General features: G+C 43.2%; 1 protein-coding gene across 1 annotated transcript; it reads right to left on the reverse strand.

Moving 5' to 3' along the window:
* Positions 1-4,645: 4,645 nt before the first annotated feature.
* On the reverse strand, positions 4,646-7,746 carry rerglb (RERG/RAS-like b). Its single transcript, XM_040163664.2, has 5 exons — positions 7,513-7,746; positions 7,035-7,091; positions 6,755-6,828; positions 6,109-6,257; positions 4,646-5,583 (listed from the first exon to the last, which is right to left on the reverse strand). The coding sequence occupies exons 1-5, from the start codon at positions 7,562-7,564 to the stop codon at positions 5,298-5,300; spliced, it is 618 nt and encodes a 205-aa protein (XP_040019598.1). The 5' UTR covers positions 7,565-7,746; the 3' UTR covers positions 4,646-5,297.
* Between the last annotated feature and the right edge of the window lie 5,226 nt (positions 7,747-12,972).

A 12,972-nucleotide genomic window follows, 5' to 3' on the forward strand; every position in this document is an offset into this window, starting at 1 on the left:
TGGTTGGTTGTAACTGCGGTTCACATGTATTTATATATGTACTGTAATTAGTCAGTTGTGAAAGAATAGTGATGTTATTGTTACTGTTTATTGCCTTAAGACTCACTTTTTTGAGGTGCAGACGGGTCGTTGCTCGTCGCCCAGCACCCACCTGGGGCACAGCCTGAGTCAGTTCAATCTTACCAAAACCATCCTGAATTCATCAGATGTCAGTCATTCCACTTTCAAGTAGCCTGCGTGTACTTTTCAGTGTTTCCATAGTCTGTTACTTTGTACTTTTGCCCTGCGTCAAGGTACAAGTACTCCAGATTTGTAACTACTTAGAATCTACCAGATTCTGATCATTGAAACAAAACATAAATAATTCTGGGCCCTTCTGCACAAAACTTGTGTTACTTAAAGTTTATTTTGGTACTTTTGAACTATCACTGAATGCAGAATATTTTTGGGTGGTCTGTTGCTTCTGCTGTAAGAAAATACCTATTATAACACTGTAGAGCTCTATACAAGTCCTGAATATTAAAATACTGCAGATGAAACCAGTCATGAAGTTCAATAATAGACCAACCGCAGACCACCAAGGCCTTGTGGTATTATTAGAATATTATATGAACAGCACAAAATCTAAATAGCCGTGGTACTGGGAAGTCACAGACCTGCTGTACGTCACTATATCGAGGATTTAGCTATCAAAATACCACAAAGTATGTTAAGGTCATTATGTAAGTTAATCCTGAGCAACACAGACACATCATTAGTCCCTGCGGATGGATTATTGGAACATTATAGTGATTTTCATTGCTGTGGGAGGGTTTCAAGGCTGGTCCATAAACAACACTGCAGCCTGCTTCCCAAACAGATCACCCGGGCTTAAATCCTCCTCATTAGAAGCCGTGGCATAAACAACTGTTCTAACATAGCCCCTGGAACAGGTCACACTAATTAACCAGCACCATCGACCGACAATTCCCTCATTATCCGCCCTCTCATCTGATCGCATATAGGCCGTCAAGACAGCTAACGATCAACCGACTAATTAATCAGTTGATGAGGTGCAAGTGAAGCTCGGGGTTCTCTCTTCATTTACGAGACACATGGGAGCTAATTAGTTCAATTATTAACGCGTCTAATTAAAGTGTTTCTCCGGGTGATCACGGTTGAAGTCTCGTCCTCAGCGCGGTGATAAATGGATCCGCTCTGCGTTAGACCCCTCTTGTCCTTTTTTTTTGCGACGTGCCTGAACTCCAATGCATTTTGTGGCCTCTGCCCAAACACTACAGCCGATTCAAAGGCCCAGACCCCATTAGGCTAATTGCACTAAAAGCAGTCTGTGGCTGACATTAAAGGTGTTGTGTGGTTTGGGTTCTAATTAGCAGTCTGTGAGGATAGGAAACCTTTTCTTTGCTTTTTTCTTGCTTTTTTGAGCCATCTGCTGCGGTTTGCCATCATGTCCTCTGTGAGAAGAGCAGAGATAAATTTAGCCCAGGTTTTTTTTGTTTGTGTGTGCAAGGGCTGTTTGTCAGATTTAATGCCACACAGCACATTTCATACGGTAACAGCTGAATTTAGTGGAGGGAGGCTTTATGGTTTTGTATATTAAACCACAGAGCTTCTACTTGACAGACTGGAAAGAGAACAACAGTTTTATTTTCACCGTTTTCTACCATCTTTTCTTACTTTTCTTTTCCATCATTCTTATTTTTTACTTATTTACGTCTTATCTGCGACGTACGACGCAACGTAACCTACATGCACACGGGACTCAAACATGAGCTCATGATTTCATGAGACTTTTTTAGGTTATGATGAAGCAGAACTTTGTCCATTCTGGGGTGAGCTATTGTGAGTGCCAAGGTCATGATGTCACTTCCTGTCTAACCTCCGTTTCACTAGCTTCTAGAACTCAATGCCATCGGTCATTCAGCATTTTATGGTAAAGACTTGATTTAAGTTTAAGCTCAGGGTAAATCTCCAGGAAATGAATGTATGTCAATGTAATGTAATGCGTGTGTGAGTCATCTTGGCAAAATATGGTGCTAGAGACACGCTCTGTAGCAGTAACTATACACAGTACTTGCCCCACCTGCTGTTAGCTGTTTACTGGGGTACTAAATCAAAAAGGAAGTTGAGTCACTTTCTCATGGATTTCAATAGAATTATTTCTGCAACCAGAGGAGGCGCCATCGTTCATTTTCCTTATTGACACCACGTGCTTTTCCTGCTTTGACGTCGAGGGCCCCTCTGACACAGGAGCCTCAGAGGGCATCTCCGTGACATCGAGCGCTTTATCAGGTTCACTTCTTTGGCACAGCTTTTTGGCAGCGTCACTGCAAGAGGAGACCAACATCGTACAAAGCGGCATTCAGTGCACAGACAGCAGGACGTCACATGTAGTGTTGCAGGAGACCAGAACAAGGCCATTCATAAAACACATGAAAGGGATTACGAGCGGCTTTACAATCAATGCTTAATAAAACCAGATGTAAGTCAACTAAAGGACATTTGGAATGTTTCCCTTCTATGAACAGAGGACGCGTCCCATTTTTGCGGGGACTGGTGGTCACATTTTCAGGGGGGGTGACCAGCTCGTCAGATGCAGCATATTTTATACATCCAGCAAGCAATCATTGTGTGCACTCATGCAGCATGACACACAGTGCACGGCACAGTCCCCTCAAGAAAATCATGAGGGCTGCTGTTCAACTTATATAGGGGGAAAGCATGTGTTTAAAGAGAATCATTTCCCTATCCTTTTTTTTAATTACAAGCAAACTGTCGTTTTATCACACTGACAAATTGTGTCAGTGTTTTAAATAAGGGTCTTTAACAGCTCTTTCTCATCTGCAGTAGCGGAAACGTCGAGCGCGGATCCATTTCAGCCGAAGGTTCCGCTCTCTGGAAGCCGTCCAATCCCCCGTCAGTCTGACTAAGCTGCAGAGGGTTAGATTGGAGTGGGGATGTGCTCACCAGCTGTGAGATTAGGGGGAACTGATCGATGGCCTCTGTGATTGGCCCTCGCCGGCGTCACAGCGGCATCCAATCCCCTTGGTTCGGATGGTTTTCCTCGACCCAGCCAAAACCAATTCTCCCTCCGCCAAGGGGAGGGGGGGCGAATAAGATCACTGACCTGAAGCTGCGAGGCCACGCTTGCAGGTTCTGTCCCCCTCCTTCCTCTGACCAGAAAGAGACAAACAGGGAGGAAGAGGAGGAGGCGGGGAGGAAGATGAAGGGTTGGTAAGGGTTGATGTGACTCTGTTTACATTACAGGTTTTAAACTTACCTTGTTTTATTTGGCACATTTTTTCCAGAGATCTTTGTCGTTTCTCCGCCTCTCTCTCCACAAATGAGCTGTCAGTCAAACTCAGCAGGTGGCGATGTGGTGTCTTTTTTTCCCCTCAGACTTTCGGCACGGCCTCTGTTTGGTGGAGATCTTTTCTTATCCTCTCAAACCGCCGTGGCTCCTTCCAGCTACAGAGCTCCTCTATTCAAAGCAAACCGCTGCTTCAGCTGGAAATGTAAAATGCATGACTTCCCCTGTGGGGCAAAGGAATGGTCTTTCATGAACTTTATAGAGTAGAAAGTACTCTCAGGGGTCATTGGTTTAAAAGCTAAAAACATTAAAAGCAATGCATGCGGGATGCTATAAGCTGCATTTAAAACAATGTTTAAATGTGGAAACGGTGACTGAGAAAAGCTTCATCCACTGATTTTAAACAGCTTCCGAAAGGACTCCTGTAGAGACGACGACGATGCTGATGAACACGAGGAGGCTGCAGTGCTTCCTGTCTGCTCTTTGCCGAATGAACACCCGCACTTGAAGTGTGAAAGAGGCACCGAGCAATCAGGAGATTTGATCAGAATCATAAAATGAAGTTAACTTGCAGAAAGCTGCAGGATTTCATGTTGTCATCCGGCACTTCGGCGGGTTTTGTCTGATCAGAATGGAATCGATTTGAAATGCGTACAAGTAGTCGTTGATGTTCACCAAAGATTAAAGGCAACAGGCACCTAATATCATGAACAACTCAACTGTCACTTTACTGTCAGACCGACATGGGAGAGAGGATCAGTTCATATTTATTAAATCATTTTTAATTCTTTATCTGTTGTGTAACTGTTTTGTCAGTATCCTTTTCATACAAACGGCCCCATAGAGATTATAAGTGGTCACTGAACATTCAATGTAAATTATGAAATATATGCTGGCTGTCATTTGTCTGATTGCCTGAAATGAGCCGGTGTGTAATGCTCCGATCCGATTAGCAGGAAATCATTGAACATGGATAAAATAGTTAAATTATTGTTTTTACATGTAATGTATATATAGAATGTAATGTAATATTATTGTGTTTTGCGCTGCCACCTAGTGGATCCTTCAGGAACTCTTCTTTGGTTTCGGAGGCCAGACTCGAGTGTGAGTGTCTCACTTCTCTCCTCACTCAACACCAGCTATTTTTAGTAACCACACGCAGAAAATTCTTCTTTCCACGAAGTGAAACGCCTCCTCTCGTGGTCCTTTAATTAAAGTAGAAGTCCATCAGAAGAACTAAAACAGCATCTTATTAAGCAATGTTTAACTTTAATTTCCTCTGGAGCAGCCGATGTTTTTGTAGTTTTTACAAAAGGAACTTTTGACCACAAAATGTTTCCTTTTTTCAGGATTGGCAGTTTATTTTTTCTTTACAGGATTGGCGTGACATAACTGGATTAAAGAAGCTCAAACGCATATGAATGAGCCCTTATTTGGTATAATGTGGAGCTTTTCATACATTTTAAAACCTTCAAGATATTTTTCAGAGCAATTATTACCGTACACCAATTCAACATCATTGTACACGTAAATGTATTTAAATGATATCTTGGCAATATAAGAGACAGAGAGAATAGTATATTACAATAAACAGTCCATCACTCAAAAACACACTATTGGTTCCAAAGAGAAGCAATGAGAAAATAACATTTAAATGCATCAAAACTCATTTTCACTCTCAAAACATTTCACAGACTCATTTCATGAGTCATAAAACCATATATGTTGACCTGGTTGTCAAGACGTCACCCATTGGATATTAAACTGCTGCTTCGAAGCTTTAACTTTGGCATTTTCGCCCTCGCCATCTTGTTTTTTTGCAACCATTGAACAGAAATCTTGATGCTCACAGTTGATGTCAAATGATGTACTCATTTCTGTGGACAAATGTCCAGCAACACATGTCAATGGTTCCATACACCCAGTCTCAAAATGTAGGTGAAGTGACTCTACCCGGCCTGACGAGGGTCGGTTCCCTCTGACCTCGTCACACCGACCTCCTCCTCTTGCCGAACACGTTGTTGATGAGCTTGGCCATGGACTTGGAGCCGCTGTAGCGCCTCCTGTCGGCCCGGTGCTTCAGGTGCTCCATCACCTGGCGGATGAGTTGCGTGAAGAGGCCGGCGATGTCCTGGTAGCTCTCGGCGGCGGAGACCTCCTGGAAGTGGCAGCGGCTCCCTCGAGCGAGGCAGCGGCCCTCGTCCTCGGACACCTGCCGGGCGTGACACAGGTCCCGCTTGTTTCCCAGCAGACAGACGGGGACATCCACCTCCCTGAAGGGAGGAGACGGGGAGACACGAGGGACTTTATATTAGCTTAACTTTTAACTTTAATGCATTGAATGATATATACTAATAATGTATGTAGAATGATATATTATACTATATATTATTCATAATGTGCATGATTGTATTTCCTTTTTAACGTTTTACGTATTTTCAATTTCCGCTACTTTATACTTATAAATACATATATATATATATATATATACATATTTTTATAAGACACAATTGACCCGCTTCCCATAGTAAATATGTGTAAATCAATAAAAATTAGGTTCTTCTTCATCAGATGCAACTAATGTAATTATATGTAATCTGTAATTCTAATCCAAACATATTAAAAAGAGTACTTCTACTTAATTTCACTAGTTTTAATTCTTTCAATCAATCTTCAGTCAACTGAAAGGTTAGTATCTGGTGAGAACGAAGTGTAATTGATCTAATAATAGAAACAACTTCCTGAAAGGCAGAAGTCTCACACGTTGGTGAAGGATTAACCCTCATGCTGCCTCTCACCCTTTGCAGTTGTCCACGCGCGCCTCCCGAATCTGCCGCAGGATGTCCTCGGCGTCGATGAAGGAGGTGCGGTCGCTGATGTTGTAAACGACCACGAAGCCGTCCGCCCAATCCACCGGCTCCTCCATTATACACCTGGCCCCCGAGCCCTGTGGGACAGCGCGTGCTTTCACTGTGACACTGACTGTAGGTAATTAACACTTCCTCCATGGCTCGTTTCACAGAACTAGGTCTTATAGGACAAACAGGACCTTGAGATAAGCTTTTCGTATCCAGCCATGACTCATTCAGGGTCACAGAGACGTGGAGCAGACTGAAAACCGGACACTACTTAAGCTTGTAGCTCCAAGACGAACATTCGGCGAAGCTAAAGGATCAGGTTCTTCTAAAACACTTGAAAATGAGTGTTGTTGGGTTTTGCCCCAAAATGATGATTTAGTTTTATTTAAACTTATATTGCCAGAACTATAAGTGATGATGCTCTTAAGTGAAACTAAATGCTGGACTGAAGTCACGGGAACAACAAACAAAAAAACTGCAGCTCTGCTTTTTCTGTTTTAAAAAAGCATTTCTAAAATAAACGTTTTCAGTATCCAAAGGTTTGGTTCCAGTTCATGATATCGATGGTGTCAGTGATGTGTGGTACCTGAGAGCAGGGGTCAAAAACCTCCAGATTTAGCTGCCTGCCATCGATTGACATTCTTTTGTGGTATAGGGAATCTGTAACGGGGATTAGAAACGATCACATTCGTCTGAATTTATAAATGTAGCTTTTCTATTGTCAGCAACTGTTTGTGTTTGTACTCGCGTAGCGACGGATTAAAACCACTGCGATGTGCGAGTAAGCGACTCGAAAGGCAATTCAATCATGTTAATGAAAACTACTTACGGTGATGATATGCAAACATTCGTATTTAAACACTTACTGGCGTTCGAGGCATATTCACCGATGAAGCGCCTGGTCAGGAACCGCACCAGGACGGCTGGAGGAAACACAAGGAATGGAAAACACAGCAACATGAATCACAGCCTCATTACGTCCTTATTGCACGTGGGGGTTAAATGACCCTCATTCGCCCCCGCAGGCGCAGCACGCTGCCAGCGGTCCCCTGGATCGGAGCGGCCTCGCGTGAAGGGGCCCGTGTGGCTCTGCTGCGAGGACCGTTGTTGTTGTACGAGGACACACAAACATCATTAAAACAACTCCTTTTCTATATACTGCCTTGAATCATAATTTACTTGTTTTTATATTTTCAATAAATAATACTAACATACATACTTGGCTTAACTTGTGACCATTGTAAAAGGAATGAAGTGGAGCAAAAAGTGCAAATATAAAGAAGCAGCAACAAAGTAGCCTGTGAATGAATAAGAACTATAATATAAATCACCTGCAGCCCTCACCTGACTTGCCGGCGCCCTGGCTTCCCAGCAGGGCGAGCTTGATGTCGTTCATGCCTGTTGTCTGCGTCGTGTCTGCTATCCGGGTAATGCTCCTTGCTGGAGTACAGGACTGCCCCCCCCTCAAAAGGGCTGTTTAACTTTCTTCTCTTTTTTTAAAGCTGGAGGGAGAGGAGGGGATGGAAATCAAGCGTCCTCCTCTTCTCCCTCCGTCTGTCTGTGCACTCTTTTACTCTCACACCTCCTCCCTCTCCCTCCCTCCCTCCCTCTCTCGCTCCTCTCAGTTATTCGGTGTTTCTTCTCCCCCCCCCCCCCTGAGCCCACACATCTCCCCTTCCTACCAAGAGGTTTCTCCAGGCTCAAGGCTGACTGAACCTAATCTGCCGCTCCTTGTAACTGTTGCTGCCATCTATGGACATTTGTGTTATTCCTCCTACTGTAATGTTATGGGAGAACATCGGCAACGACACTTCAATGCGAACTTGGGTCTTAGAAAGTATTTTTTAGAGGGATGAACACATTTAAGGACTGGACCCACCAGATGAAATCAAAACTTAGTAGAAGACTCGGAACTCCAGTAAAGGTCGAAGGCCTCTGGAGACCTTGTGCGGTGTGGGGCACCATTTGGATTATTGGTTTGTGTTCGTGAATCAAACATTCGCAGCCGAATCTCCTCTCTCGCTGGCTGTTTTCTGCTCGCTGGTCACAAACCCCGTCTTTGGATTGGCTGCAGTTATGCGTCCCCAGAGCTGTAGAAGCCCATTTCCAGAAATGGGAAAGAAAATCGAATTCATGAGATAAGTTAAAAGAGGGTCGTTTGTTAAAACACAAATGCTCAAAAAGAAAAACAGCCTCGCTGATCTAGATTCAAGTTCCCTGAGCAAAGGCCCACTAGACATGATATGGTCAAGCAGACCTATTGTTTAAAACCAGCTTCCAGCCGAGGCATGCATTCTGTTACTGTTAATCCTAATTGCTTAGGTCTAACAGAATGGAGCGCTGCTATCCCACACACACACCTGGGGGCCCCTGTTGGGTTTGCTGTGTTTCCTAAGCAGCTCATCGTAGATCACCACACACACCAGTGTCAAAGAAATCTAATTCATAAGCACCATTTTCATGGTACACTATCCCAGAATGCTGTTTGTGTGATGTATGTTTGCACGTCTCTCATTAAGCAAAGAATAATCACTTAAAGAGGAAGCACATGTGGTGTTGCAATTTCAAATATATTGCCAAAACGCGCCTATAAAACGTAGTTTCATGTTTTGGGACCCGCTTAGTGAAACAATGTCGGCAATTCCTCCCTGTGAATATTGGTTCTTTAGAGAAAGCTGATCTTATACTCGAGGGACTTAAGTTATGCACTATGCACAAAGAGTTCACATTTGGGAGCACGGTGTATTTTACACATTCACTGACTGTACGACATGCAGGATCTGTGCTATGTGTATCATGGGGAAGGCTTATTTGGTCGGATAGTTCATGTTTCACTCCTAGAGGAAAAGTTACTGCTTGAAGTTCGGTGCTTTGACACCCATTTCTATGCATATGTTGTGCAACAAAGATTTTGAAACGATACATTTGGATAATGTTGCAATGTTGATATCCATATTCTGGTTTATTTTTAACGTTTCACTCATCAAAAGTAGGAAGTTAACGAGATCAGGTCAAATGTTCTCCAAATGAACACGAATTCATGAGTAATTCATTTGTTTTCCTACAATATCAAGACTTGTTACGTTACACGTTCTGCACTTTGGACATCGTTTTTTTCTCATAATTACGGCTATTTTTCCAACTGTTTTTGTTTTTCTGGTCTTGTTATGTTAAGTCTCTGTGATAAACTTCACAGTCCTGTCCAGTGTTTATAATTATCTGGATTAAAGGAGAATATTTATCAAAATAGAATCAATATGTTTTCATAAAGGAAAGTGTAACGATTTGATCTGGGAACAATTTTGATGACTTTGGTTCCGTACTTTATCAACCGTGCCGTCACAGCTCACCAGACTGCATCAATATAGCGAGATTTGAGGCTTTTGATTTCCATGCGGATGCCAAACCACGAGAAGGCCGGCAGTGAAGGAAAGAACCCTGATTGGGGCATCGGTCACAGACTTGACATCACACTGAATGCATTCAGACAAGCAATCCATTTCCTTGAGCTCCAGCTGCCACACCGAACTCGGTGCATGCAGCCAATAAATCATCCTCCGGTAGCTTCGATTTCACTAATGTCCGCCAGCAAAGGGAATATTCTTACTTAAACCACATTTTGGTCCCCTCTGATCCTCTTGCATGTCGGCCGTTTTGGGGCCAAACTGCCGTCGTTTGATTGATTTTTGTGGCCGAGTCCCCTTTAGGGAGGGATCTCTGGAGTTGGCTGCACTTGTCTCGGTGTTAACAATATAGGGGTTCCACATGATTCTAATGGAGGGGAAGTATCTCGACATTTAGGATTGCCCTGAAACATTACAAATGTAAACAAGGCTTTAACATTTTATGAAACACAGAACCTTCATCCACACGTCAGCCTAAAAGCTGTCACTCAGCATGAAGAAACGTATCAAGAGCTCTGAGCCGCTGTGTTGACCTCAAGATCGAGGTTCTTTAAGTATTAAACAAAAGCTGAGACGTAAACCCGCCTGACCGCACGATGTGCGTCCAAAGCTGCTCGCAGCGCACGGCGTGCCGGCTGCACGGCCTCGCAAAACATTCACCAAAAAGATGTTCTTTCCATTCAGCTATGTGCCGGGGTCACGCACCCGGCTAATCAGCATGCGGGTCCAGGCCCGAGTAATTGGTACCACGTTTTGGGAGTCCAGAAGAGGACTGAAATCCTAGAAAGTCTCCTAAATCATCAGAAAGAGAATATTGGAAAGCGGAGAGTTTAATAAAAGCACGAGAATCACGGAAATCACTCCATCAGGCCTAATCTCAAAGCACCGCAGGAAGAGTTTTGATCATGACATCAATTTATTGCAGAAAAAAACAGTGCTCCGACAACACAAGGATTCAAATGGCTTTTCCTGCGATGCTTTGTGTTAAAGCCTCTGCTGTGGTAATCGGGGAGAAGTGAATTCCTGTGTTGGTTCGGCCGTCCGTGGCAGCTTTTCATCAGGCGGTGAGGAAAAGAGCGTTTCTCCTGAGCTGATCGACGCGTGGCCGTAGAGACGACGTCATGTGACCTCAAAACTACACACACACACACCCAAGAAACCTCGACGAATCAACATCAAAGGGCACAGCATCATTACATAACGTCTGCACACCAGGAATCCGTCTGGAAGGTTTCTGTTTATTCTGTGAAAAAGGAGATTATCTACCGAGTTTGACATGTAAAAGTAATGTTGGACGGGAGATACCATTAAAGAAATGAATGGTTTCTGTTACTTAATGTCATTAATTAATCAGTATTTGATATTTATTAGTAGAGATCTTTGAGAAGAAAGTAGTCATAATCCCTGTAATTTAGTTCATTTTGGGAGTAGATTAGTTTCTCTCTGAGTGCTTTAGTGAGACAAAATAATAATGCAGAGTTGAATATTGACAATGTAAATTGGTTGAATATTTATTTTATTTTCATTATAGCGTAACTATCATAGCTCACCAAATTTAACCTTATTAGCTCATTTAGTTGAGTTAATTTCTGTTTTCTGGTTCAGAATCAGAATCAGTGCTATATTTTATCAAAACAAAATAATAAAAAACTGTGTAGAAAGGTGACGTGCAAAGTAAATAGTTTAGTTGTTTAGCTGAGATTGAGCTCTTTCATTTGTATTTCGTACAGTGCAATTTAGCCTTTTTTTTCACAGAACGCTGTTCTTGCTCTCAATAGTTTTCTTCACATTGAAAAGAAAAACAGCCATTTAAAGTGAATGAATGAATCCTCTCATATATTTGTCTTCTGTACGTCACCTCATCACACAGTTAGCAGGTCTTCATCTAAAAGCCCACTATTCGGTTTGTGCAGCCCTGAACAGTCATTGATTTACATTTTGCTTTTTTATTTTTCCGGTGGCTGACGGAATAACGATGTGTAACGCGTGAAACCATGAGAGGAACATTCCCGTTCAGGCCTGTTAGTCTTTCTCAAGAAAGCCAAACCTTTGGTTTTGTAGCAGAAAATGACAGGACTTATGGAAAGCGTGCTGTTAATCTTCAGCCACTTTCACAGCAACAAAAGCGCTGGCAGATGGCAGCTGTATCGATCATTTCCAACAGAGGCCTCGCTCTGTAACTCTCCCCAGAAATCAGGGTCAATGTGACTTTCGGGTTTAAAATGGAACCTTTTTAACTCCGACGCTGAGTATCTTCCCTCGCTGTGTCGTGCCCGTTGGGTCGCAGCCCCCCCGCATGTTACCATGAACCGGGGGTCTCTCCGTGTGATGGGCTGGATGGAAGTGGTGACGAGGCAGCGCCTGTCTCACATGAAAACGCCATCTTTCATTCCCTTCTTCTGCTTCATTCGCCCTCCTGGGGAAGTTTGCTTGCCATGTTTGGGCATCAGAGGAGATGTTTCCACAGCTGAGAAGCTGAAATCATGACTGACGGCGTGTCGGAGCTGTTTGAGCTCATGTTATTTTGGAGGTTCATGGCTTTAGAAGCATCCAAATCTGCTGGTGGATAAATGCAGAGGAATATGTGCAACATAATCTTCTTTTTGTGTGATTAATCCCAGAGCTCTTACACAAAGGTAAAATATGTCTTTGCTGGCATATTTCTTACCCTTCGGATCAACTTAACTGTATCGGTAGCACCTTGAGGGCAATGTGTGGTAATTCAAGAAAATAATGCATTAATCCAATAATTTATCTGCACTGTAAGAGAAGAAACGAGTCAGAGTGACCTTAAATAACACAAGGAGTACGACCAATTCTTGGCGGGCAGATTTTGGGAGGAAGTATTCATCTTAAGCAACTGTTCCAAGGGGAAGATAAATGAAAGTATCAGGAATCTAATCGTGGCTAATGCACTCACTTGAGTTGGGTCTAAACATTACATGCGGGTCTTATCTGAAAGAAGACCACTGCAACGTCTGTTTGTGTGACTCACCCGACTTCACACAGGGAGAGCCGCATGAGATCTTCTTTTGATGTTCTTAAATGAAACATCTGCACATTACAACGCAGAGAGAGGAGACGGAAAAAAGAGAACGAGAGCGGACATGTGACTGAGGTTTACTGGATGAAAAAAGTGGGTTTAAAAGACCCAAGAGGGGAATAAACCTCCCTTTGAACACATCCCATGGTCAATTTCCCCCCCATTTTACCTTTACATTAGCCACGGGGCAGCTGGCCGCCGGAAAGCCTCGTCTCATCTTCCTCTGTGCGTCTTCGTGCAGCTTCTGACCCCAGTGGATGTACGGACGGATCGAAGTGCTCAAGGCCAGAGAGCGAGTGGGTTCTATCATTTGTCGCTGCAGATTTTGTTCTTTTACAAAAATCTTTTAGTGGGTTC

This window comes from Gasterosteus aculeatus, chromosome X (genome assembly GCF_964276395.1).
Source record: "Gasterosteus aculeatus chromosome X, fGasAcu3.hap1.1, whole genome shotgun sequence".
In the NCBI taxonomy this organism is placed as follows: Eukaryota; Metazoa; Chordata; class Actinopteri; order Perciformes; family Gasterosteidae; genus Gasterosteus; species Gasterosteus aculeatus.

What these genes read in the sequence shown, in the direction of transcription:
- rerglb (XM_040163664.2), bottom strand. Translation starts at nt 7,564, where the DNA reads ATGAACGACATCAAGCTCGCCCTGCTGGGAAGCCAGGGCGCCGGCAAG. An exon ending in TGAATATGCCTCGAACGCCA is followed by an intron (nt 6,829 to 7,034) that starts GTAAGTGTTTAA and finishes TCCCCGTTACAG; the next exon opens with ATTCCCTATACCACAAAAGA. An exon ending in CGCGTGGACAACTGCAAAGG is followed by an intron (nt 5,584 to 6,108) that starts GTGAGAGGCAGC and finishes TCCTCCCTTCAG; the next exon opens with GGAGGTGGATGTCCCCGTCT.